Source organism: Delphinus delphis, chromosome 9 (assembly GCF_949987515.2).
Source record: "Delphinus delphis chromosome 9, mDelDel1.2, whole genome shotgun sequence".
Taxonomy (NCBI): Eukaryota; Metazoa; Chordata; class Mammalia; order Artiodactyla; family Delphinidae; genus Delphinus; species Delphinus delphis.
This window is the reverse complement of record NC_082691.1, coordinates 20,932,439-20,960,037: the sequence shown is the minus strand read 5'-3', so window position 1 is coordinate 20,960,037 and position 27,599 is coordinate 20,932,439. Positions and strand designations below refer to the sequence as shown.

The 27,599-nt window shown below is 38.6% G+C and overlaps 1 protein-coding gene across 1 annotated transcript in view; it reads right to left on the bottom strand.

Moving 5' to 3' along the window:
• Positions 1 to 27,599, bottom strand: part of RELN (reelin) — a 525,406-nt gene that overhangs the window by 280,405 nt on the left and 217,402 nt on the right. Inside the window, exon 4 of the mRNA XM_060020286.1 lies at positions 26,151 to 26,221. Within this exon, the coding sequence (XP_059876269.1) occupies positions 26,151 to 26,221 (71 nt within the window). The remainder of the gene's footprint in view (positions 1 to 26,150; positions 26,222 to 27,599) is intronic.

Genomic DNA, 27,599 nt, shown 5'->3' with positions numbered 1-27,599 from the left:
GACAAGGGAGGGATACTAATTCCAGGCTGCCCAGGAGAAGAGGGTTGTCAGGAGGGGCTGCTGAGTTTTGAAAGACTAGCAGGAGGAAGATAGGTGGGGGTAAAGGAGGGGAGATATGCTTCTTTCTGGAGTGAAAGTGAAATGGCATTGAGAGGTAAAAGAGAATGGCCTTTCACAAGAACTACAACAATTTCAGCATGACTAGAAGGAAGTTTAAGAGGAGGGGGTGGAAAAGTGAAGTTGGTAAAATAGGGAGGCCAAGATCATGGAATTGAATGTTAAGGAATTTGGATTTTACCATGGAAGCATGATGATCTCCTGAACATTTATCAGCAAAGGAGTGCATGTTCAAATATGCATTTTACAAAGGGGCACTCTGATAAGAGTTAGGAAATAAGGGACACTGGCCAACTAATACTTTGGCTATGTTTTTTCCTCAAAGGACTTCCAAATCTATGAAGAAATATTGCCAGCTCACTATCTAAAAATTAGAAATCATGACAGATATTTTAAAATCTTTTACATTCATTAAAGAAGAACTTCAGCTGGATATTAAAAAAAATTAGTTTCTATCACGATGGTCAGTGCTTCAGTTATGTTAGATGAAAAATCCAGACTTAAGAGCATTTTAAAACTAGAGACTGATGTTTGTCTTACTGCTGCATACCAACATATTATATATATTGAAAATACTTGTGCTCAGCTGTATGAACTAGATTCTGTGGAAAGTGTCGTAGATACAGTTGTTAGAATACACATGCAAATGCTCTGAATCATCACTAGTTTACAGAAATCAAGAAAAAACAAAAAACCCAGAAGAAAAATTTAATGATTTTGTGTTTTACGCCAAAGGTTATTGGTTATGAGGAGTTTTACAAGGATTCACTGAACTGTTAACTCTAAGATTTTTTTGAAACAAAAGGAATAATTGCCAATTATCCGATAACCAATGACCAAAACAAGGCACACGGATGCACGTTCCCTCACTAATATCACACTACCTATGTGTGAACTGAACTTGAAGCCTCAAGGAAAGCAAGAGTTTACTTGCAAGGTAGTTGAAAACTTAAGAGAATTCATGTTGAAATTGAAACCTCCAACACACAAATAAATAATGATTTTACATATTTTCCTAATATGATCAATATGCAGATTTTAATTGCAATAGACAATTTTCTAAATTGTCTGCAAAAGAACTCCAAAAGTATTTGAAGAATTTCTCGTTGATATTGATAATTTGGGAGTTGCTTTTCAACTTATGTAATATTCCTGTGAATCCCATGTTAATAATACTAGGCTGACACAAGAGTAAATGAATTTACTTGAACAGACATAGGTTTCAAACTGACATGTTTTTGTACCAAGGTTATTTAACTCTTCTGAAAAAAGATGGACAAATCTTGTCAAGGTGGGTGTGGATATTAAAGGAAAATAACTTTTTTATATTCGACTCAGTTATTGGAAGACCTTTAAGTAGATATGGAATACTTTGATAGGTCAATCCAGTTTTGAAAGGTAAAATTTACAAAATCTTAATACAGGGCTCCCCTGGTAATGCAGTGGTTAAGAATCCACCTGCCAATGCAGGGGACATGGGTTCCAGCCCTGGTCCAGGAAGATCCCACATGCCGTGGAGCAACTAAGCCCGTGCACCACAACTACTGAGCCTGTGCTCTAGAGCCCGTTGAGCCACAACTACGGAGCCCACTTGCCACAATTACTGAAGCCCGCATGCCTAGAGGCCGTGCTCTGCAACAAGAGAAGCCACCACAATAAGAAGCCCGCACACAACAACCAAGAGTAGCCCCTGCTCGCCGCAACTAGAGAAAGCCCTCGCGCAGCAATTAGGACCCAACACAACCATAAATAAATAAATTTATTTGTTTATTTATTTTTAAAAAGATCTTAATACAGACCAAGTATTCCAATACTTAAGATGTGCTATAACACTACCATATATAAAATAGATAAACAACAATGTCCTACTGTATAGCACAGAGAACTATAGTCAGTATCCTGTAATAACCTATAATGGAAAATAATCTGAAAAAGAGTGTGTATGTATATATATGTGTGTGTGTATATATATGTGTATGTATATATATGTGTATGTGTGTGTATATATATATATGGAACTGAATCACTGTTGTACACCAGAAACTAATACAACATTGTAAATCAACTATACTTCAATTAAAAAATGTGCTTTAAGTGTAAAATACAGACCAGATTTCAGATAATTAGTACAAAACTGTAAAATATCTCAATTTTTTATTGATTATATTATATTGAAATACTTAATATTTATATATTCTGTGTGAATTAAACTGCATTATTAAATTTACCTTTTTTTTTGGTTTCGTTTTTTAAATGGGGCTTCTAGAATATTTAAAATTACACCTGTGGCTAACATTATACTTCTATTGGACAGTTCCAAGCAATAGCTAGGAGGGAGATCTGTACTGTTCATCAGTTAAGGAAACATTATCACGCAGGAGGTGGTGAAGTCACGGAAGCAGACCAGCATGTCACTCCGAGAGAGCATAGGAAAAAAAAAAAAAAAAAAGTGATATGAAGAGGTAAATGTGCATTTCAGGGACTGAAAGAACAGGAGCTAGCAAAGGAGACCAGGAAGGACGGCATTTCATTATGGATATAAGGAAAAGAGAGAGTTTTAAGAGAGAAGAGGGTTAAAGGAGAGGCCAAAATAATCCTAATAAAGCTGGTATCTACTGAGAACATCCTGTTACCAAGGCACAGTGTTAAGCAGGGTGTGTAGATGAACCCAGGGAATTTGGCCTCAGTGACAACTCTCTCAACTACTGTACAAACTACTTTTTCAAGAAGGTTCACTGCAAAGACAAGAAATGAGATTTTGTAGCACCTAACAAGGGACTTGGACCAAAGGGATGTTTTTTTGTTTGCTGTGTTTCTTAGGATATCATAGTATTTTACCATGTTCAATATTAACTACCTTACCAAAGGGGGTCTCTGTATTCATGGGATAAATTGTTAAGATGGGCAGGAAATAATACTGATATTTGTTAAATGTGTAACTTGAAAAAAACTGGGAAATAAGTTAGTTAAATTAAGTATAAAATTTATGGCAATTATCAGAAATATTTTCTAGTCAGTACAATGGGTAGATAAGTGTAACAAAATGTCTGCAGAGGCATCAATTAAATTACCTACTTGACTTTAAATGACTCTGGTGACTAAGGCCTGGATGCAATAAACAGAATGTTATGTTTTAGTGTACTTTAATCTAAGGAGTCCACCCAAATTGATATCTCCCTTTCCGAAATTTTGGCACATGGCATCTTTCACTGAACCACCTCCAATCTAATCATCAGGGAGGGGCCATTTAGAAATGACCCTCTGAATCAGAATCTCTGAGAATGGAAACTCAGAATTTGTATTTTTAAAAACCTCCTCAGCTGATTCTGATAAAAAGCCAGCTTCAAAAACCATTGTCTTAATCCCCATAAAGTTAACAGCTGATTTTTCAGCAGAAACTCTGCAAGCCAGAAGGGAGTGGCAAGACATATTTAAAGTGATGAAAGGGAAAAACCTACAACCAAGATTATTCTACCCAGCAAGGATCTCATTCAGATTCGATGGAGAAATCAAAAGCTATAACTATGAGACAAGCAAACACTATGAGAATTCAGCACCACCAAACCAGCTCTACAACAAATGCTAAAGGAACTTCTCTAAGCAGGAAACAAAAGAGAAGAAAAAGACCCACAAAAACAAACCCAAATCAATTAAGAAAATGATAATAGGAACATACATATTGATAATCACCTTGAATGCAAAGGGATTAAATGCACCAACCAAAAGACACAGACTGGCTGAATGGATACAAAAATAAGACCCTTATATATGCTGTCTACAAGAGACCCATTTCAGACCTAGGGACACATACAGACTGAAGGTGAGGGGATGGAAAAAGATATTCCATGCAAATGGAAATAACAAGAAAGCTGGAGTAGCAATACTAATATCAGACAAAATACTTTAAAATAAAGACTGTTACAAGAGATAAGGAAGGACACTACCTAATGATCAAGGAACTGATCCAAGAGAAAACATAACAATTGTAAATATTTATGCAGCCAACATAGAAGCACCTCAATACATAAAGCAAATGCTAACAGCCATAAAAGGAGAAATCGACAGTAACACAATAATAGTGGGGGACTTTAACACCCCACTTACACCAATATTCAGATCATCCAGACAAAAAATAAAGAAGGAAACACAAGCTTTAAATGACACAATAGACTAGATAGACTTAATTGATATTTTTAGGCCATTCCACCTGAAAGTGAAGAATACACTTTCTTCTCAAGTGCACATGGAACGTTCTCCAGAATAGATCACATTTTGGGTCAAAAATCAAACCTTGGAAAATTTAAGAAAATTGAAATCGTATCAAGCATCTTTTCTGACCACAACACTATGAGATTAGAAATCAATTACAGGGAAAAAACAGTAAAAAACACAAATACGTGGAGGCTAAACAGTGTGCTGCAAAATAACCAAGAGATCACTGAAGAAATCAAAGAGGAAATCAAAAAATACCTAGAAACAAATGACAATGATAAAATGACGATCCGAAACCTATGGGATGCAGCAAAAGCAGTTCTAAGAGGGAACTTAGAACATAGCAATTCAAGCTCACCTCAAAAAACAAGAAAAACCTCAAATAAACAACCTAAGGTTACACCTAAAGCAACCAGAAAAAGAAGAACAAAAAAAACCCAAAATTAGTAGAAGGGAAGAAATCATAAAGAAAAATGGAGAAAGTCCGCATCTGCAGGCGGACTCTCAACCACTGCACCACCAGGGAAGCCCCGTACTGCTTTTTAAAATTCCATATATATGCGTTAGCATATGGTATTTGTTTTTCTCTTTCTGACTTACTTCACTCTGTATGATAAACTATAGGTCCATCCACCTCACTACAAATAACTCAATTTTGTTCCTTTTTATGGCTGAGTAATATTCCATTATATATATGTGCCACATCTTCTTTATCTAGTCATCTGTTGATGGACATTTAGGTTGCTTCCATGTCCTGGCTATTGTAAATAGTGCTGCAATGAACATTGTGGTACATGTCTCCTTTTGAATTATGGTTTTTTCAGGGCATATGCCCAGTAGTGGGATTGCTTGGTCATATGGTAGTTCTATTTTTAGTTTTTTAAGGAACCTCCATACTGTTCTCCATAGTGACTGTATCAATTTACATTCCCACCAACACGACAGGAGGGTTCCCTTTTCTCCACACCCTCTCCAGCATATATTGTTTGTAGATTTTTTGATGATGGCCATTCTGACTGGTGTGGGGTGACATCTCATTGTAGTTTTGTTTTGTGTTTCTCTAATAATTAGTGATGTGGAGCATCTTTTCATGTGCCTCTTGGCCATCTGTATGTCTTCTTTGGTGCAATGTCTATTTAGGTCTTCTGCCCATATTTGGACTGGTTTGTCTGTTGTTGTGATATTGAGCTGCATGTGCTGCTTGTATATTTTGGAGATTAATCCTTTGTCAGTTGCTTCATTTGCAAATATTCTCTCCCATTCTGACGATTGTTTTTTCATCTTGTTTATGGTTTCCCTTGCTATGTAAAACCTTTAAGTTTCATTAGGTCCCATTTGTTTATTTTTGTTTTTATTTCCCTTACTCTAGGAGGTGGGTCAAATCCCTTGTTGTGATTTATGTCAGAGAGTGTTCTGCCTATGTTTTCCTCTAAGAGTTTTATAGTGCCTGGCCTTACATTTAGGTCTTTAATCCATTTTTAGTTTATTTTTGTGTATGGTATTAGGGTGTGTTCTAATTTCATTCTTTTACATGTAGCTGTCCATTTTTTCCAGCACCACTTATTGGAGAGGTTGTCTTTTCTCCATTGTATATTTTTGCCTCCTTTATCAAAGATAAGGTGACCAAGGCTTCCCTGCTGGCGCAGTGGTTGGGAGTCCGCCTGCCGATGCAGGGGACACGGGTTTGTGCCCCGGTCCGGGAGGATCCCACATGCCGCGGAGCGGCTGGGTCCGTGAGCCATGGCTGCTGAGCCTGCGCGTCCGGAGCCTGTGCTCCGCAACGGGAGAGGCCACAACAGTGAGAGGTCCGCGTACCGAAAAAAAAAAAAAAAAAAAAGCAGTACGGATGAACCTAATGGCAGGGCAGGAATAAAGACGTAGACGTAGAGAACAGACTTGAGGGCACAGGGATGGGGAAGGGGAAGCTGGGATGAAGTGAGAGCATAGCACTGACGTATATACACTACCAAATGTAAAATTGATGGCTAGTGGAAAGTTGCTGCATAGTTTCTAAGGATGAGAGACAACAAAAAATGTTCCTAAAGAAGTAGGCTTTGTATTTAGAGAAAATAGGATACAACACACATTTAACAGAAGTAAAGGTTTCTTCCAGGTGTCTCTGCATTGTGATAAGAAGACCAGGTCAGATGATGACCACAGATAGACACAAGGGAGGATGCACTGGCAGTGAGGGCCCTGGTAGTTGTCAGAGGGGATGGAACTGGAGAGAGGGGAAGATAGTTTGGAGTGGTTCTGTACCCAGAGAGGTGACTGAGGGGAAGTTTCATAATATGGTCCTGATTTAGCTTCACTGGTGAGACCCATAAGACTATATATAAAGGCTGGACAGAACTTTACACTGTGAGGCACTCACTTTTTATTTTAACACCGAGCTGTTAACAAATCTGGATATTTCTAGATTCACAAAAACGATCAGTTGTACATCCTACACTATAGAAAAAATTCACTTCTGAGAATAATACCAGGATTTCATTTTGGTTTACACAAACCATTGATTAGTTATGAAATCATTTACCTTCCCATAAATGTTGGGGCAATTCAGATTAATATGAAGTTTCTACCAATAACTTGTAAACTCTCATAAACAATGCAACAGTTAGAGGCGAAACTTTCAGTGGTGTTTTAGAATTAAAGTACAATGATCATGGGATACCATATCTTGCAGTTGGATTTCACTGATCACTCCAAGGAGCTCCATGAGTATTGGCAATGGATAAATATATCCAACTCATAATTCTGAATATCTATTTATTTTTACTAATCCTAGGCAAGATGACAACATCTATGTTAACAGACGACATAACATAAAGAATAAATAGATTCATGTTTCAAAGAACTCTAGATCTCATTCAAAATATTAGCACATCTTTGTAATCTTTACCCACAAGTTAATGTCACTGAAATCCACAAAAATGTAAAAACTATGTCCTTTGTAAAGCTTGACAACTTCAAGTAACCAGACTAAATTGGAAATTGAACTTAAGTTGTATCTTGATAACTTAAGGAGTATGCCAGTGTCATCAAAATGAATCAACTTAGTCAAAACCACAGATATAATATGAAATGCTAAACAGGCAAGTTAAAATGAAGATTATACTTTGCTTAAAAAAATAAAGTAAAAGCAAGCCAACAGAACGTAAGAATCATGATGGCAATCTCACTAAAACCTCCATGTTTTTTAAAAGCATGTTTCCAGCAAAGCATTAGCAATGAAAGCATGGCATACTCTTGACTTGGTTTTAGTTGAAAAAGCCAAACACCTTTAAAACTTTAAAATTATCAACACAAATTTGTAGCAATTTTCCCAGGAAAGTATTAAAAAATGAGGATCTATGTAATATCATTAGTCAAATATCTCCTGAAAGCAGGTAAACAAGAAAAAAAGTGGGGAAACTTTTAATGTTTTTTTTTTTTTTTTTTTGAGGTATGCAGGCCTCTCACTGTTGTGGCTTCTCCCGTTGCGGAGCACAGGCTCCGGACGCGCAGGTTCAGCGGCCATGGCTCACGGGCCCAGCCACTCTGCGGCATGTGGGATCTTCCCGGACTGGGGCATGAACCCATGCCCTCAACCACTGCATGGTTCAACCACTCAACCACTCAACCCATGACTCTCAACCACTGCACCACCAGGGAAGCCCACTTTTAATGTTTTAAGCATAATACAGTCCTTTCATACTAGATAGGTAACAAATGTTCTTAAGAGTCAAAATCACTCATAACTGTGCACTAACAATTTATTTTTCCAGATTCCTTTCAGTGTTTGTGATGGAGCCACTTAAAAGTTATTTGGGGACTTCCCTGGTGGCGCAGTGGTTATGAATCTGCCTGCCAATGCAGGGGACATGGGTTCGATCCCTGGTCTGGGAAGATCACACATGCTGAGGAGCAACTAAGCCCATGTGCCACAACTACTGAGCCTGCGCACCACAACTACTGAAGCCCGCGCACCCTAGAGCCTGTGAGCCACAACTACTGAGCCCACGTGCTGCAACTATTGAAGCCCGTGCGCCTAGAGCCCGTGTTCCGCAACAAAGAGTAGCCCCCACTCACTGCAACTAGAGAAAGCCCACACACTGTGACAAAGACCCAATGCAGGCAAAAAAATTTTTAATTAATTAATTAAGTTTTAAAAAGTTATTTGTCCTCCAAATTCTGTAGTAGGACCTATCCAGGTTATTTGTTCTGGTAAAATACAAAGGTTTACATCAATAATGAATTTTCTAGGTCTTTGCTTAGTCAAACATTTTCCTAGATGCTAGCGTATTATTAAATGACCTGAATATTAGGTATATAATTTCACTAACGTTTCATGGGCTATGTAAAGAAGACAAGAATGGATCTTTTTAATTGATAAGTTAATACAGTTGAAAATAAAAGAAACCTGAATCATTATTTTCAGAAGATACTTTAAAATTTCTTTGAAAAAATATATTCCTTGGAGAGCTTCCCTTTTACTTAGCTGTGCTATTCTTGAAATGGTTTATTAATCTCCATGAGTTATAAGAAAAAGACTGGAATTGCTTTGAATGAATACAAGAACTCATACTAATGCAAATTTGATAAAGATAATTATGCCAGGAATAGTGACTGTGAATGATTATTATGTGAAACAACTGTAAAGAGACCCCACTTACAAACAAGACAGTCAATTCACATCATAGAGATTGAGGAGGTCTAACCTGAAAAAAAGTAAATTCGGTAGCAAAGTTTTCAAAGAAAAATATGCTTCCTGGTCTCTTTAAACAAGACTATTATTTATCTGTTTAAAGTACAAGTACAAAAAGCATGTACTGACACTTTGTTGAGTAAATGTAAAAAAGCACTCAGCCCACATATGTTAACACACCTTTGTGCTGGTGCTGGTCCTAGAGTTGGCAAGAGTTGAAGTTACTAAGGAATATGTTTACTTTTTTGGAGGGTGAGATATATTTTTAAAAGTTCATTATTTTCCACTCACTGTAAATTAATCTGACCTTCACTACAATATGAAAATAACCGGTAATCAATCCCTTTCCAAACTTTTAAACACAACTAATGTTAAATATCTACTGTTTGGCACTAGACAGAGTTACTCCGTCAATACTGCCTTTCATTTACTAAATGTATTTTCTCTATTATCTCCAATTATTTGGAGAATCTCACAGATTATAATTAATAATTTGTCCTTATGACACTAGCAACAGAGCACTTGCTGAACTTTGCAGATAGTCAAATTCAATGGAAGATCAGAAAATTTCTGTAAACTTCAACAGGAAGCAATTGATTTCATTTGGACCTTAGAGCTCACAGCCATCCTTTTCTTAATTACATTCTAACAGGTTAAATCTTTGGATGTTTTTAGAAAATATCACAAACGTGGATCATTATATGGTTTCTCAATATTAAATTGAAGCAGAAATTCTTCCTATCATCAATTCAATTTGTCCAAGAGACAAATTACATGCTGAAAGTAAAGAAAAGCTTCATTTCTTATAAAGTATTTCTGTGTTTATGCTCTTTCAAAGGTTGAGGTCACCAGCATCTCCTGAGGTCACAGCAACCTAAAATAAGCAAAAGAATGGGGTCGCATTTAACTCCTCCAAAGGCTGTTCTTTTGACAAAAGTGTTTTTCTTTCAAATGCCTTATTTTGGAGGAAACTTTTGAGTAATCATGTGACTCCAAAACATATTTTGGCCAATTTGTTCAATAAATTATTCACTACAAAGGATGGAGATTTCAATATGCTGGGCAGAAAAAGAAAGGAATGTCTGGAAACAAATTGAGGGAGTGGTTAATGAGCTTTGTGTTAATATTATTGATTATTTTTTTAAAAAGTCTTTGAGTCAGGCAAACACTATATGGCGGATGATAGGCATTTCTTACAAATATAGGTATTATGTTATGGGAGCTATAGCTCCTGAATCATTTTAGAATTCAAAGGCCCTAGGTAGTTTTGCCTCAGGTATCTCTTCACCTAATTTGAAATTCAAATGTATGAAACTTCCAAAGCTAAATATGACAAATTAGACACAGTCTGTGAAGTTACCATTTAATGAGCTATGAACCTAGACTTTCATCTCCCCAGGAATAATTTCTTTATTACTCTTTGTATTTTATTGCAATAAAGTACCATTTGACCTTCAAGTATGATAATTAAGCTTCCAAAAATGTTATAAATTTAGAGTGAGAATACTTCTCCCTGTGTTCAGGAATATACTTATGATCAGTATAAAAGATTACTTAATATTTAAAGACAGCTAAATTATACACAGAACCAGCAGTATTAGAAAGCATTTTTCTCTTCCCTTCCTCTCCTATATCCCATCTCAATTTGAATTGTGTCTCATAACAACTTATCATCACTCATATTCTAAAATATATGGAATAGGTGCAAAACTAAAATATATCTTTATAACCTACAACTGGGGGAACAGAGCACTCTTTCAGGTAAGACTTATTCTACTAGGAGCTGTCAATAATGAGATCTTAAACACTGAAACTTGTGATTCATTGTCTTGCCATGCTCATGCCTTCACCTTTTCTAGGGGAGATATTCATATATTTTTTCAAAACTTTGCCTATGTTATGAATAAAATCTTAAGTGAAAGATCAGAATGTAAAACAATATATCATCTGAATTGTTTGTGAAGAGATGGAGATGATATATTCAAGATGAACTTGAAGAGATGAAGTTCATAGATGGGGCAGAGGAGAGGAAGTGCAGCTATAAATTGACCTGTAGCCTGAGCATATATGGCCTTTAAATAGCTTTCAGAGGTGGGAAGAAAAATCATTAGGATCATCATCATCACCAAATAATAATAACAACAACAGCAATATTAATACTACTACTAAGAAGAACAGGAACAAGAAGAAACCTTGTTGCTAATGTTAGCAGAAATTTGTTAGAGGTCTACCAATATCTATTCTCCTCCTCTTTTTTCTCACAGGACTGTGGCCCCCCATTAGAGGTATATTTCTCAGTATCCCCTGCAGCTCCTGAGACAAAGGAATCAAGTTCTGCCCACAGGGAGGTGAGCAGAAGTGACCTGGGTCACTTTCAGAGCTGGGTCATGCCCTTTAAAGGAACGGGCATGATTCTTGGTCCTCTACCCTTCCTGCTACTAGGACATGGCCCCTGGATATGGAAGCTATGTTCTGTACACAGTAGAGCCACTCCACCAGCCCTGGACCATCTACCCCCAGACTGGTTTATGACTGAGAAATAAACACACTTCTAGCCATTTAAGCCACCTGCAGTTTGAGGCACATGCCAAAGAAGCTTCATCTATATTCTGAAAGAGTTATTTCTTGTGGGCTGGGGAATGGGTCCCTATTGGGGAAGGGTATCCTCTCTATCTCAGTCATAATCCTAAAGGCCAGAGTGTAATTTAGAGCTGATAAGACTGTGAGTTCCTGTGAGTAGAGATTTCAATTTGTATATCTCTGCACCCCCATGCCTAGCACAATGTTTGGCACACAGCTGCTCCAAAAATGTTAGTTGATTGGTTACTGATAACATCAATAAGATATTATTGCTAAAACCATTGCTGCTAGAAAATTCTAATGTTCTAATGCTCTCCTCTGTTCCCTCCCCTCTTAGTTACTTGTACATATGTTATCGTCTTCATTTTACCTTTTCACTTTCCTTTATATACTTAAGGATAAACTGTACAATTCGCCTTGTTCTGAAACAGATGTAAGGCAGCTAACAAAGAAAGGCAATCGAGCAAGACAATAACGTGGGAAAACAGGATAACAAATCAGGGTTGGAAAAATATGTCCAGTGGAGATAAATATGCAAGATGCATGCTCTGACATTTTAACTTTGGCTCTGAAGCTCTAAAGTTACAGAAACTGAAGAGTTGAAAACATGAAAAGCACACATATTGCTCAGGAGAAGCGTGGCTATTTCAGATGCAGAGACTTAAGAGAAGCTTCTCCTGCGGTTTCTTACAAAGGGGACACTGAGCAGTGCAATGAACATCATTTAAAATAACATCCATCCAACTGTGAATTTGATAGGGCTATTCCTAATAAAGTCCATCAAAGCAAAAGGAGCGCATAATGTTTAAGTATGATTGTAAAAAACAGTTATGCGGATATAGGAGGTGAAGGTTGGCTGGCAATTAAAGAAACAATATTGGGTTGGCCAAAAAGTACCTTCAGTTTTTAAGTAAAAATAAAAGACACATTTTTCATTTTCCCCAAGAACTTTATTGAACAACGTATTCACCATTTTGTTCCACTACCTTCTGTCATTTTTCAGGCAACTTCATAATTCCATCGTCCCAAAACTTATCTTTTTGAGCAAAGAACTGTTCCAGGTGCCTTTTACAGTCTTCCAGGGAATTGAAATTTTTTTCCATTAAGAGAATTTTGTAAAGACCGAAATAAATGGAAATCAGAAGGTGCAATGTCTAGTGACTACAGGGGATGAGTCAGAACTTCCCAGCCAAGCTGTAACAGTTTTTGCCTTGTCATCAAAGAAACATGCAGTCTTGTGTTATCCTGATGGAAGATGATGCCTTTTCTGCTGACTAATTCTGGATGCTTTTTGTCGAGTGTTGCTTTCATTTGGTCTAATTGGGAGCAGTACTTGTTGGAATTAATCGTCTGGTTTTCCAGAAGGAGCTCATAATAGAGGACTCCCTTCCAATCCCACCATACACACCACATCACCTTCTTTGAATGACAAACAGCCTTTGGTGTGGCTGGTGGCAGTTCATTTCACTTGCCCCACGATCTCTCCCGTTCCACATTATTGTACAGAATCCACTTTTCATCGCCCATCGCAATTTGTTTTAAAAATGGAACATTTTCGTTCGTGTAAGTAGAGAATCGCAGGCAGAAATATGGTCAAGAAGGTGTTTTTCGCTTAACTTATGTGGAACCCAAACATCAAAGTGATGAATATAACCAAGCTGGTGCAAATGATTTTCAGTGCTTGATTTGGATATTTTGAGTATGTAGGCTATCTCCCACGTGGTATAAGGTTGATTGTTCTCAATTAATGTCTCAGTTTGATCACTCTCAACTTCAACTGGTCTACCCGACCATGGAGCATTGTCCAGAAAGAAATTTATAGCACGAAACTTTGCAAACCACTTTTGACACGTTCAATCAGTCACAGCACCTTCTCCATACACTGCACAAATCCTTTTTTGCATTTCAGTTGCATTTTTACCTTTCTTGAAATAATAAAGCATCATATGCTGAAAATGTTGTTTTCTTCCATCTTCAATATTAAAATGGCTACACAAAAATTCATCAATTTTGATGTCTTTTTTAAAATGCACGCTGATATGACAGCTGTCACATACAATGTAACAGAATTGTTTCGAACGAAGTTAAAGACAACTAAGTGCTACCAGAGCCATCTTATAGAAAAAAAAAGAACGAAGCTTTTGGCCAACCCAATAGTAATTAGATAATTTGTGATAGGTATACCTGCTCTATATGGCTCATCCATTCCTTCAACTAACAGTTGAGTACCTACTAAGTGCCAGACACTGCCAGATTCTGGGAATGTAAAAGTGATCCAATATCTGCTTGATCAAGGGTTTCAAAGGGCAGGAGGAAATACATGTAGAAGTTAACACATGACAATGCAATAAGATAAACTAACTTCAATTTGTAAGTATAAGGTGGATTAGGGTTAAAAATACATATGATGGAGGAGGAGAGATTTGAACTGCATCTTTAAGGATGAGTGTAACTTCATCAGGAATATGGAGAAGGAGGTAATGTGGAGTGTATTCCAGGGAAAGAAACTGGCATATATATAAGCCACAGAGATAGGGGACAGGACAGCATGTTTGATGAAGTCAGTGCTTTTTATGGCTGAAGTAGAGAGTTTGGTATTAGGTGAGGGTGGGGAATATGGAGACAGCCTACATGCAATGAGGTTGGAGAGAGAGGCAGGGTCAGATCATGGAGGGCCTTGAAAGCAGGCTAAACTGGGCAAATGGAGGCAGTTATAGGGTTTGAGGCTGGGAGGAAAAAAATGAGGTTTGTGTTGAAGAACATTTTGATAGATGTGTGGAAGGCTTGAACCAAAGATATGGCTGTACATGCAGAAATAAAAGCATTTGTTTAGGAGATATTGAGAAGATAAAATAAATTGGTTTTAGAGACACTGAGTAGACATGGAAGAAAGAAAGGAATGAGGAAAGAAATATTACCTAGATCTCTGTTTACTGACTGGGTCGAATATGTCACTGACTATAACTGCAATGAAGGGGACCAGTCTGGGGGAAATGTCAAGTTCATTTTAGAATATATTGAGTTCAAGGAATCTAAGGAATCCAAATGTCAGTGCCCAGTAATAATAATGATAGCTAACATTTATAGAATATTTATGTGCTAGCCACAGTGCTATGCACATCATTATTGCACTTAACTCTCACAAGTTCACTAGGTTTCTTCTGGGCATAGAATATTGTGCCAGGCTCTGGGGAATGGTATGGGATGACCAGAAAAGTAGGTACTATTACTTTCCCTATTTTACAGTTAGGTAATTGAGACTTTGAAAGATTACATAGCTAGAAAGTATCAAATTAGAAATTGGAGACTTCCCTGGTGGCGCAGTGGTTAAGAATCCACCTGCCAAGGCAGGGGACATGGGCTCGAGCTCTGGTCCGGGAAGATCCCACATGCCGTGGAGCAACTGGGCCTGTGCGCCACAACTACTGAGCCTGTGCTCTACAGCCTGCGAGCCACAACTACTGAAGCCCGTGTGCCTGGAGCCCATGCTCTGCAACAAAGACAAGACACCACAATGAGAAGCCTGCACACCTCAACTAAAGAAAGCCCGCGTGCAGCAACTAAGGCTCAATGCAGCCAAAACTAAATTAATTAATTAAAAAAATAAAAGAAATTGGAACCCAGGGGCATATAGCTCCAAACTCTACTCTCTCAACCACTTTGCATTACTGACTCAGTAAGCATGAAGCAAATGGACAGAGTTCAGGAGATGAAAATCACAGGTGTGAGTGAGATCACCAGGGACAATATAAGAAGTCTAAAAGAAGCTGCAGGACAGAATCACTGCCAATCCCAGATTGTATCCACAGGAAGCTCAGGAACTCATTAAGGAAACTGAGAAGGAGTAGGGAAGTCAGGTAGGGTGAGGACCAGAGTCCTTTGGATTGGTTGGCACCTACTGGGTTACTGATGACCTGGAGGATGACTGTTTCCATAGATTACTGGCAGTAGAGGTCAGATGGCGGGGTTAGGAGTGAAGCCTGAGAACACACATGACTCTTTCAAGAAGCTGGAGTGTGAGGGAGAGTGATGGCCAGAGGAGTACTCACAGTCAAAGACAGCGTTCCTGCTCAAAGTTGCAGTGGCTTTGGCATGTTTAAACCCTGAGGAGGAGGAGATGGTGAAGAGGAAGAAGCTGACGATATGGGAAAGAGAGGGCGAAACTGTTGACCAAGACCTCAGAGGAGATGGGGGGAATGCCATTCCACTGAGTTTATGTTTTTCCTGTAAATGTATTTTGGACTTTCTCTTTTAGGTTTGGACCAATATATAAACTATTTATGAACAGGATGTGAAACTGCCTTATATTGCCACACATTCCCATGCATCTGGTATAATGTTCCACATATACCCATAGGGGACACAGCATAATATGTGTTAATATTAATGAATTCCAACTCTTACAAACATGATTATGAAAATTTGTATTAATTATTACATTAAACTGAACCTTCAATGTAAAACTACGGTTGGATTAATTGGTTGCATGAAATAATACTTCACCAAAGTAAAGCCAAAGTAAAGTTGTAATTTACGTGTGTTTACAACAGCTTTGCTCTCCCCCAAGTAATTATACAGATGCAAACCTAGGCTTTGTCCTCCAGAATGGGGGGGAATCCAGCAGATTACACACCAGCTTGAGTAGAAAGTGTACTTCTATGGGCATCCAAAAGAAGTCAATGTCAAATTCTTGTCAGGCATAAATCTTGGTGTTTTGACTCTCGACTAGATAAAGCTGTCAAGGGGGAATGTATAGAGCCCTGAGAGCTGAAAAGAAGCCTGTTTAAATCTGTGTTCAATCATCTTAGAGCAAACGGCACCAGCCCAAAATACTATTCTTTAGGAAATTAAAAAAGCAGTCAGACCCACCTAGAGCCATTAGCAAGGAATTTTACTGTGGCCCTATGAGTCAGCTCTTCCCCTTAATCTTGTCTGTTGTCAAGATCACCTAGGGACACTTTTTGCCCGCCACTGCCCCAGGAGGGCTTCAGTTCCTTCCCCTGTTGGGTAGTTTGTGAGATCCTGAAGCAAGACTGGGGATTCCTGGATGATTTTACCAGAGCATCTTAATTCAGCTCTCTTTGTTTGTAAATTACAAAACACAGGATATCACGAACAGCAGTTGCAACTGCTACACTGACAAAATAGCCACAGGGAAACAGATGTCTTTTTTTTTTTTTTTTTAATTTATTTTTGGCTGCATGGGGTCTTCGTTGCTGTGCATGGGCTTTCTCCAGTTGTGGTAAGCCGGGGCTACTCTTCATTGCGGTACACGGGCTTCTCATTGCGGTGGCTTGTCTTGTTGTGGAGCACAGACTCTAGGCGTGCAGGCTTCAGTAGCTGTGGCACATGGGCTCAGCAGTTGTGGCTCACGGGCTCCAGGGTGCAGGTTCAGTAGTTGTGGCACAAGGGCTTAGCTGCTCCACGGCATGTGGAATCTTCTCGGACCAGGAATCAAACCCATGTCCCCTGCACTGGCAGGCGGATTCTTAACCACTGTGTCACCAGGGAAGTCCCAAAACAGATGTCTTTAGCTAGCAAAAGTTTTATCAATGGGAACATTCAAGTGAAACACATCATTCATTATTTTTCACTTCATCAGTTAAAGTGGATATGGTAAAACCCAATTCTGACGCTTAGTCAATTTTGACTTCTTTAGTCTGAATTAATAAAAAATTTACATTTCAGGATACTGGAAAGACATTTAGTAATACAAGTTACTAAGCATTCAAGGATAGCCAAGGGAAGTTTCTGGTAGATGTGACCTACAATTTATACAATATTTGGGTATAAAAGGTATTCTTTATTTTTCACCAGATTTACTGAGATATAACTGAAAAATAAAAATTGTATATATTTAAGGTATTCAACTGGATGCTTTGATGTGTATACATATACATTGTGAAATAATTACCACTATCAAGCTAATTAACATATCCATCTCGTCACATTAAAAGGCGTTCTTACTGAACAGCTAAGAATGTAAAAGAATGAAATTAGAACACTCCCTAACACCATACACAAAAATAAACTCCAAATGGATTAAAGACCTAAAGGTAAGGCCAGATACTATAAAATTCTTAGCAGAAAACAAAGGCAGAACACTCTAGGACATAAATCACAGCAAGATCCTTTTTGACCCACCTCCTAGAGAAATGGAAATAAAAACAAAAATAAACAAATGGGACCCAATGAAACTTAAAAGCTTTTGCACAGCACAGGGAACCATAAACAAGATGAAAAGACAACCCTCAGAATGGGAGAAAATATTTGCAAATGAAGAAACTGAAAAAGGATTAATCTCCAAACTTTACAAGCAGCTCATTCAGCTCAATATCAACAAAACAAACAACCCAATCCAAAAATGGCCAGAAGACCTAAACAGACATTTCTCCAAAGAAGATATACAGATTGCCAACAAACACATGACGGATGCTCAACAACAGTAATCATAAGAGAAATGCAAATCAAAACTACAGTGAGGTATCACCTCACACCAGTCAGAATGGCCATTATCAAAAAAATCTACAAACAGGGCTTCCCTGGTGGTGCAGTGGTTGAGAGTCCGCCTGCCGATGCAGGGGATGCGGGTTCATGCCCCGGTCCGGGAGGATCCCACGTGCCGCGGAGCGGCTGGGCCCGTGAGCCATGGCCGCTGGGCCTGCGCGTCCGGAGCCTGTGCTCCGCAATGGGAGAGGCACAGCAGTGAGAGGCCCACGTACAGCAAAAAAAAAAAAAAAAAAAAAATCTACAAACAGTAAATGCTGGAGAGGGTGTGGTGAAAAGGGAACCCTCTTGCACTGTTGGTGGGAATGTAAATGGATACAGCCACTATGGAGAACAGTATGGAGGTTCCTTAAAAAACTAAAAATAGAACTACCATACGGCCCAGCAATCCCACTACTGGGCATATACCCTGAGAAAACCATAATTCAGAAAGAGTCATGTACCACAACGTTCAGTGCAGCTCTATTTACAATAGCCAGGACATGGAAGCAACCTAAGTGTCCACTGACAGATGAATAGATAAAGAAGATGTGGCACATATATATAATGGAATATTACTCAGCCATAAAAAGAAACGAAATTGAGTTATTTGTAGTGAGGTGGATGGACCTAGAGACTGTCATACAGAGTGAAGGAAGTCAGAAAGAGAAAAACAAATACTGTATGCTAACACATATATATGGAATCTAAAAAAAAAAAAAAAAAGGTTCTGAAGAACCTAGGGGCAGGACGGGAATAAAGATGCAGACCTACTAGATGTGTGTGTTTGAAGAGGTTATGCCAAGCAGTTCACAGGCCAATGAGTATACACCCACTCCTGCCCGTGCCTCCACCGTGATCTGTGCACACTGCGGCACCAGCAGTGGCCACGCTCGATACACTCACATCTGCTTGACACTTGCCACCTTTGTCTTACAAGGGCTCAAAAGTGTGTGTTCTCTCCTGGGTGTTCAGGAAATTAAGGCAGCAGTGGTGATCTTGTTTATTGAAGTTGTAATTCCTAAGGCTTTTTAATGTTGGATTTTTTAAATTTAAGAATCTATTTGGTAAAATGGAACCCACACTGTGGGCTGTGAGTCAGCCAGAGATTTGGATTCTAATCCTGCCACTCGCAAGTGGTGTACAGTTTTGTCAAGTTAACCTTCCTGGCTTTGTTGCTAATCTACACATAAGGAAGCTACAGAGCTAGGATCAAGAGCATACATTCAAATATTATTCCTCATCCTCAGTCTATACATACCACATACCTTAACATTTTCAGCAGAAACTCTGTTTACATGATTCTGAGGAATATGGATTAGGTCTGCAGCTCTTTCTAGACCGTTTGACAATAATACTTCTTGCAAAAGACTGACTTCTTCTAGTTCCTTTCAGGTTTTCAGTCAATTCTGAAATTGCCTCAATCCTTTGCTTTGATCACCTCTAAGAGTAGTTCACAAAACACTACCGCAAAAAAAAAAAAAAATGGTCAAGAAGAATCTAGGGGCAAGATGGGAATAAAGATGCAGACCTACTAGAGAATGGACTTGAGGATACTGGGAGGGGGAAGGGTAAGCTGGGACAAAGTGAGAGAGTGGCATGGACATATATACACTACCAAACGTAAAATAGATAGCTAGTGGGAAGCAGCCGCATAGCATAGGGAGATCAGCTCGGTGCTTTGTGACTGCCTGGAGGGGTGGGATAGGGAGTGTGGGAGGGAGATGCAAGAGGGAAGAGATATGGGGACATATGTATATGTATAACTGATTCACTTCGTTATAAAGCAGAAACTAACACACCATTGTAAAGCAATTATACTCCAATAAAGATGTTAAAAAAAAACAAAAACAAAAGAAACCACTACCACATCTGTCTTTAAAATCACCTAATGACATTTTGGGTAATCCCACAGATACCTTCTTGGTCTTTGCTATGTTACTTCCCACTGAGGCCTGCCTGACTTACCTGCCACCCTATTTAAAATTGCAAACTGCCTTTCCCCCTTCTACCCAACTGTGTAATTTTACCCTGCCCTATTCTGAGGTCTTTTTTTTCCCTACAGCACTTGCCACCTTCTAACATGGTATCACATTTACTCATTTATTATATCTCATATTAATTGTCTATCTTCTCCACTACAATGTAGGCTCTAGTAAAGCAGGGATCTTTGCTCTGTTCACTACCATATCCCAAGATCTAGCTTAGCCTGGCCCATGGCAGGCATTCAAAAATCCTTTGTTGAGTACTGAATGTTAAATGAATTCACTTCTTTATTCTCTACTGCTGGTGAATGAACCTAAGCATCTTCCGCTTTCAAAACAATTGGGAGTATACAACCTGGCACCCGCCTACCCCACACCCGACTGGACATGAGAAAACTCTGCTTCCTCGTCTGTACTACCTTGTCAGCAGAATTCAGCTGGATATGTGTTTATAATTACTTAGGACCTCAGGATTCAAGGTGAAGACATAAAATCCCCAAACCTGATTTATGTCCCAAGAGCATTCAGGGGACTCATTAGTGTTTAGATGGAAATCTGTGAATAGTTTTCAGATTTCTTAACGCAATGATTCATCATTTTTCAACCTAAGGTCAGTGTAGAGAACACTGTTTTAGTGACAGCCACACTGCCTCATGGTGTTCCGCAGCAAAAGCTCAGGGTTAAAGGAGATTTTTTCAAGAAAGACAGAGATTTTTCAGATGTATAATGTTTAAGGTGATATTCAGCAAACATTTAGAGTGTCTGTTTTATGCCAAGCATTGTTAGATGTTAAGAAAAACAAAAAATTAAGTCATGGTTGCTGGGCTCAAGAAGCTTCAAGTCGGGGTGATGGGGTGGGCATGAGTATTTAAACAAATAATTATAACAACATAGACCAATCACGTTAAGGGAGACAGGCAAGACCTCACACAGGAGGAGACATGGGAGTTGTAATTCAGAATTTTCCTTCAGTTCTTAGAAGTGATTTATTCCACCTGCTTCAGCAGAGTTGTCCCTCCTTCTTCATAAGTATAACCTTATATTTGTTGTGTTTTGGGGAAACATATATTATAACCCAAATAATATAAGCTCACTGTAAAAAAAATATTAGAAAATACAGATAAGTTCAAAGAAAAAAATTAAATGTCCATAATCTCACCACACTGATCTACTTCGTCTTTTTATTTCCTCCTGGCTGACCTTGAATAAAATTTTGCTCCAGCAAGATGCCTTCCCTTTATCATTTACCGAGCTTGTACTTTGTGCTAGGGATTCTGGAGAGTATGGTCACACAAAGCCTGGATCCAGACCTACTTCTCTATGATTCAAAAGTCCTCGTAAAGGCTAAATCCAAAAGGAAATGACTGCCTCTTAGCATCATTCTCCCCTCAGGCCTCAAGAAAGGAAAAGCAGCTCCTGACATCCAGGAGCTCGCCTGGCACTCACAGCTGGGCCTTGGTGCTCTTCCAGTGAACAGAAACAATTTCACAGAACATCAGCTTCAGACAAAGCCACTCTGTGATCATGATGGGTCAAGACAGACAAAGGACCACTTTATAATCACATCTGAATGCAAGCACAACCAGAACATTGTCCAACTCACAATATACCATGCATCCCTCTCTCCTGGCTAATAGGAGTAACTGCTGCTTCTTTATCAATTACAGCCTTAGCCTGGCTCTGCTCTGCCCTCCCTATGGATAAGATTTATTGAGATCCCCAACCATAGAATACCCACACTTGCTAATAGCATCCAATCCAGAGCAAAGCCCCACTTCCTTAAACCTGAGCCCAAATTACAAAATATAGGCCCAAATATCATAATGATTCCTTTTATAATTTCCACTTACTGACCCACACCATAGTTCCCAATGATGTACCTTCTCCTATTCTGGAATGAGCACTAAACCCCATCTGTTGAACTCTAGGTGTGCGCCTGATGGTCTTTGTCTACAAGGCAGTGAAAGTCTATAAACACTTTGCGTGTGTGTGTGTGTGTGTGTGTGTGTGTGTGTGTGTGAGAGAGAGAGAGAGAGAGAGAGAGAGAGAGAGAGAGAGAGAGAGAGAGAGAGAGAGAGGGAGAGAGAATGAACCCATCTTTCCCTTGAACCTGCTTTCCACTCGGGCTGCCCTTTCTCTCCTTCCTTTTAATCTTAGATTTTTTCAAAGCCTCAACTTTAAATACTTCTCAACTCACAACAATTTGTCTTCCCTTGACTGTCTGACTCCAAACTCTGGGCAACAGCTTTCCAACCTGTAAGGCTTTAATATGCTTAGATGCTCATGTAGTCTGGCCTCTCCCGAAACCATCCTCACTTATAAATTGCCAATGACCTGTTAATTGAAAAATCCTATAGCATTTTTCTTGTTCTCCTCACCATTCTTTTGGAAGCCTCTGTCCCTTTTGAACGCCTCTCCCATGTTGAAAATTCTTCCCTAGTACCCCTATTTCTGAAGCTTGCCCCTTCTCCCAGAGTTCCCTCTTCCGTCCCTGCAATGGCTAGCATTCCACACTGGGCCCCTTCCTCCCTTCTCCGGGGAACTCCCTGGATGAGTACATTGCCTCCTCAGCATCTATATCCTGATGTGTCTCCAAACTGCCTCTCTACTCAGCAGGCTGCTGGAGAGCCCTGTGGGACGGAAAGCAGCTTCCTCAGGCCAACACGTTGAAATCCAACCACTGTACTCCAACTATTCATTCGTTCAATAACATTTATTGGGTGCACACTATGCACTGCACATCGTGGAAAGCTTTAGAGATTCAGCAATAAAGAGCACAGTCCCTACCCTCAAGGAGCTTATAGTGAACAGCAGACAAGGCATGTGCGTTAATGCTCTTATTACAACACACAATGAATAGTTATCAAATGAACGAATGCATGCTTAAGGAAGAGATTTCTTTGAAAGGCAATGTAATATGAATGCTAATACTGTGGGCTACTGGCCAAATTGCCTGGGATCCAATCCCAGCTTGGTCAATTTCTAGCTGTGTGACCTTAAGTTATTCTCACTGTGCCTTTGTTTCCTCATCTGTCAAGTGCAGATAATAATAGTTCAGGGGGCTGCAGTAAAGCTTAAACGAGTCCATGTTTGTGGAGTGCTGAGGGTGCAGTCTGACACATAGTAGTGCTAACAGTGTTTCCATTTGCATTATTCCTGCGCCTTCAGAGTTATGTCACCATGCACGAGAGTCGCCAAGACCAGATCGAGGAGGACTGTAAGGGGGTTCAGAGACTTTTTTTTCAGGAAGAGGTAATACCAAAGCAGGGTCTGAAAGCCTGAGCTAGACGAAGAAGACAAGAAGATGAAAAAGGGTCGACCAGGCAAAGGAGACAGGGGGGTATAGAGTACCAATAACACTGGTGATCAAGTGACATGCATGCCAGGAATTTTAAGGAGAAAAGAAAGGATGACAAGAAATGAGGCAGGGGAGGAAAACTGAGGCCAGATTGTAAAGGATTTTCCTCGTATATCAGTAGGGATTCTACTCTGAAGATAAACTGTTGCCTCCAATTGAGATATTGAAGGGTTTGAAGCAGGGAAATGATAGAATCCTATTTCCATGTTAGCAGCTCTGTATAGAGCACAGAGAAAGTGAGAGCAGGGAAACTAGGGACGAGGCTAGTAAGCAATTCCCCAAGGAGGGGATGGGTCCTCATCTAAGGTGGGTCAGTAGCAATGGGAAGGATAAGAGAGATGGAATCTTCCCTCCTATTTTTTCTTAAACTGCGGCTGACCCTTCAGGACTTGATCCTCAGGATGTCTTTCCTAACCACCCCAGGCGAATCTAGCTACCTCTGTGATCCCAGCCTTCAAGAACAGGAAATGGCTGTTTTTACTTTTATATCCATATTTAGCACTGTGCACTAGGACAGGGGCTTGCAGGGGCTGGATACAGAATAAAATCCTTCACTGAATGCCTTTTAAGGAAGGGGATCAAGATTACATGCCATCTAAGACATCATTAGTATGTTTTCTGATTCTTTTACTTTTTTAATATGCTTAGATGCAAACTATTATATATAGTATGCATAAACAACAAAGTCCTATTGTATAGCACAGGGAACTGTATTCAATATCCTGGGATAAACCATAATGGAAAAGAATATAGAAAAGAATGTATATATATATGTATAACTGAATCACTTTGCTGTATAGCAGAAATTAACACAACATAGTAAATCCACTATACTTCAATAAAAAAAAATAGTTAATATGCTTAGCCAGCAATCATCTTGTAATAATAGCTATCCTCAAGCTCCACAAGCAAAATTTTTGTTTAAATTCCTTAATTTAATTAAAATCAACAAACCTACCAAGTATGTTGTGACTGAAAGGCATTGTCCTGTGGTAGATATATAGAGACTGTCATTTTACTCTCTTTGATACTTATATTAGATATTCCTCATCCAATGCATAGGATATTATTACATGTTAAATTTATGTTATTTTATTTGAGGAGATAATTGATGTTTTAATTAAAAGTGAGAGGGCCAAAATAAATATATGTTTTATAGCACCAATTATTTCCCTTATTATTCCTGACAGCAGGAAGCAATCAATCTTGTTAGCATCCTTTCCACCCTATCTTGGATGGATTGATATGATTTCAATTGATTAGGTGCTGTTGAAAAAGCTCAATGTTTTCCTCTGGTCCTGAGCTGAATAGAATTTTTAATAACATCCCAGTCTACCATCATGTAAATCATGGTCATGTGTAACATTACTATTATGTAAGGCATTTTTTTCCCTCACTGGTTGAGAATTTTTTCCCACTGATTTTTCTTGGTTTTTCCTTTTCATTTCAAATGAACCCAATCCCAACAATTCATTTACAACAGAAGAGACTCAAAAATTCAAGGCTTAAAAGAAATCAGCTTTTAGGCAATGATAAATGTCAGTAAAATTAGACATGTCTTTTCCTGACACTACGCAGTTTTCTGGATATTAACGTTCACTGCTATATGGTGTTCTATATTTTCAGTAATGCGAACATTTTATAGTCTGGAAAAAGATTTACATTGTGGTAGATTTCTTGAGCCTACACAAAGGCTATCACACTTTTGCATTCTCAAAAGTCACAGAATACAAATCTGTTCAAATAAACTAAGAACACTGATAATATATGTGAAACTAGAATTAGAATGGGGTTTTCAGATTCAAGAGTTATTAGGTAAACAATCAGAAGTTTGCCAGTAATGGTCATCAAGTGTCTCATTACTTAGATAAAGCCATATTGGTGATATATATGACTATAAATAACAATTGGTACTTTCTTAAGCCTTTTAAAAACCCACATAATTTTCCTAATTTCTGTCTTAAACCCATTAGAGTCTCCTTAGTAGAGAGATAATTAGTAGAAATTTCCTTTACATTCAATAATGTAATTCTTAAGTTAACAAGTTTCCCCCAAAATAGAACTCTGTAAACAAAAATTGATAATATGCCTATGATAATGGTGAAAATGGGATGACATTTTGTTCATTGTGTGCATGTGCATACGTTCACATATGTGCGTCTATGAGACTTTGGCATGGGTGAGAGTCTGGATGGGTATGAGGCAGTGACAAAGCTTAATGTGACTACTTAATGTACACTTAACGCATCTGAAATGATGTTGCATCTGAAATTAATAGTGCACACAGTAGAAACAAGCATATCGATACTACATACGCGATCATCTATAACACACTCAAATATTAAAAGCTATAAACAAATATTTTCGACAAAGTTAACAAGAAATTTAAGTGGTAAATTACGCAGATGTGTTTTTGTAAAATTCTAAAATTAGTAAGATTTTATATTTCCAGGACAACTAAATATAACTCATTAGGAAAAAAAAACTATGAAAAGAATATAAATTTTCTCTGGTTTATTTCACTCACACTTAGTATCTTCAGAACTGTACAGATCTTTATCAATAAGTAGTAACTAAATAATTATTAGAGATATTAAGGGGTCAATAATTCCATTTTTAAAGTGCCATGATCAAGTAATAGTCATGAAACGCTTACTCAGTACATAGGACCTACCATGAATAATTTTGACACAACCAATATGAAGAAGTCAAAGATGATTCTTACCTCCTTGTTCACACAGTTGCTGGGCTAAAGCATCTTTGAAGATAATCTGGCCTTTGTGTGTTGCTGTAGCCCTGGAAATGAACAGAAAAAGGTTAATACAAATCTTGTAATATGTTTGGTGATAACAATGTATTTTTAAAACCTCTTTTTTTTTTTTTTTTTTTGCGGTACGCGGGCCTCTCACTGTTTGTGGCCTCTCCCGTTGCGGAGCACAGGCTCCGGACGCACAGGCTCAGCGGCCATGGCTCACGGGCCCAGCCGCTCCGCGGCATGTGGGATTTTCCCGGACCGGGGCACGAACCCGTGTCCCCTGCATCGGCAGGCAGACTCTCAACCACTGCGCCACCAGGGAAGCCCTAAAACCTCATTTTTAAATGTTACGTGGATATGATTTTTTTTTTAAAAAGTGCCTCTGAACAGAGATAAAAATGAACAATAGAGTCAAGGCTTAAACCAAGTCACCTGGGTTGAGAATTATCTTCTGATTGGTCTTATTTTGTAAAGATACTGTAACATTTGTGGGCTTATTCTGAAAACTGCAGATGTGAGCAAATCTTGGGTAGAAGAAAAAGTATGGAAAGGATGTTTATTAAAATTTATTCTTCAAGAGACCTTTATATAAAATGTTTTGTGGTGCAATAATGATATTAACACTGGAGGAAGATGCTCTTAATGTACATTTTTCTGAAATCGATAGTCACCATAACACCATAACAGATTTGAGATGGAGAATTATATTTTTAAAGTTTTTTTTTTAAAGAGGCCTATTTGGAACTTTCATAATTATAAAGTCTGTCATAATAAAATACACCTTTTCCCCACTGGGTCTAATTCACCACTTGAAGGAGATGTGCATCTTTTACTTCCTCTAATCAGAGCTGTGCACATGTACTGGTGAAAAAAATAACATCCTTGCAGCAGATGTATTACTCAATGGTTATAATAGGAACTGTCTTATTAAAGGAAGAATTATTTATGCTTTATATTTGAAGTGTTTTTCCTTAAGATTCTTTTCCAGCACAAAAGGTATTATTTAAATGAATTTAAAACAGGAAATCATGCCTCTTTAAAAAATTTGATTTCAGAAAATAAGCCATACAAAATCTTTTTAATAACTAAAATATATTAACATTAAATCTCAAGTTTAGTTCTAGACAAAACCAGCCTAGGACAAAAATAATTTGATTCAGCCATCACTTACTGAAGATGGATTATGTACAAAGCACTGGGCTAGGTCACAAAAGGCAACTTTTGGCCTCTGCAATTCCCCTCCATATGTGCACCCCTCAGTCAACATCTTGCCCTTTGTCCAGCCCAACAGGACCTCATGGTTGCCTACATCCCCACTCTGGTCTCCAGGTGGATGCACACTCCTCCTCCATGCCGCATACCTTTCTGATTTCTATCCCCCACTGAATTGTTACAAGTGTCAGTCCCCCAGGACTTGAG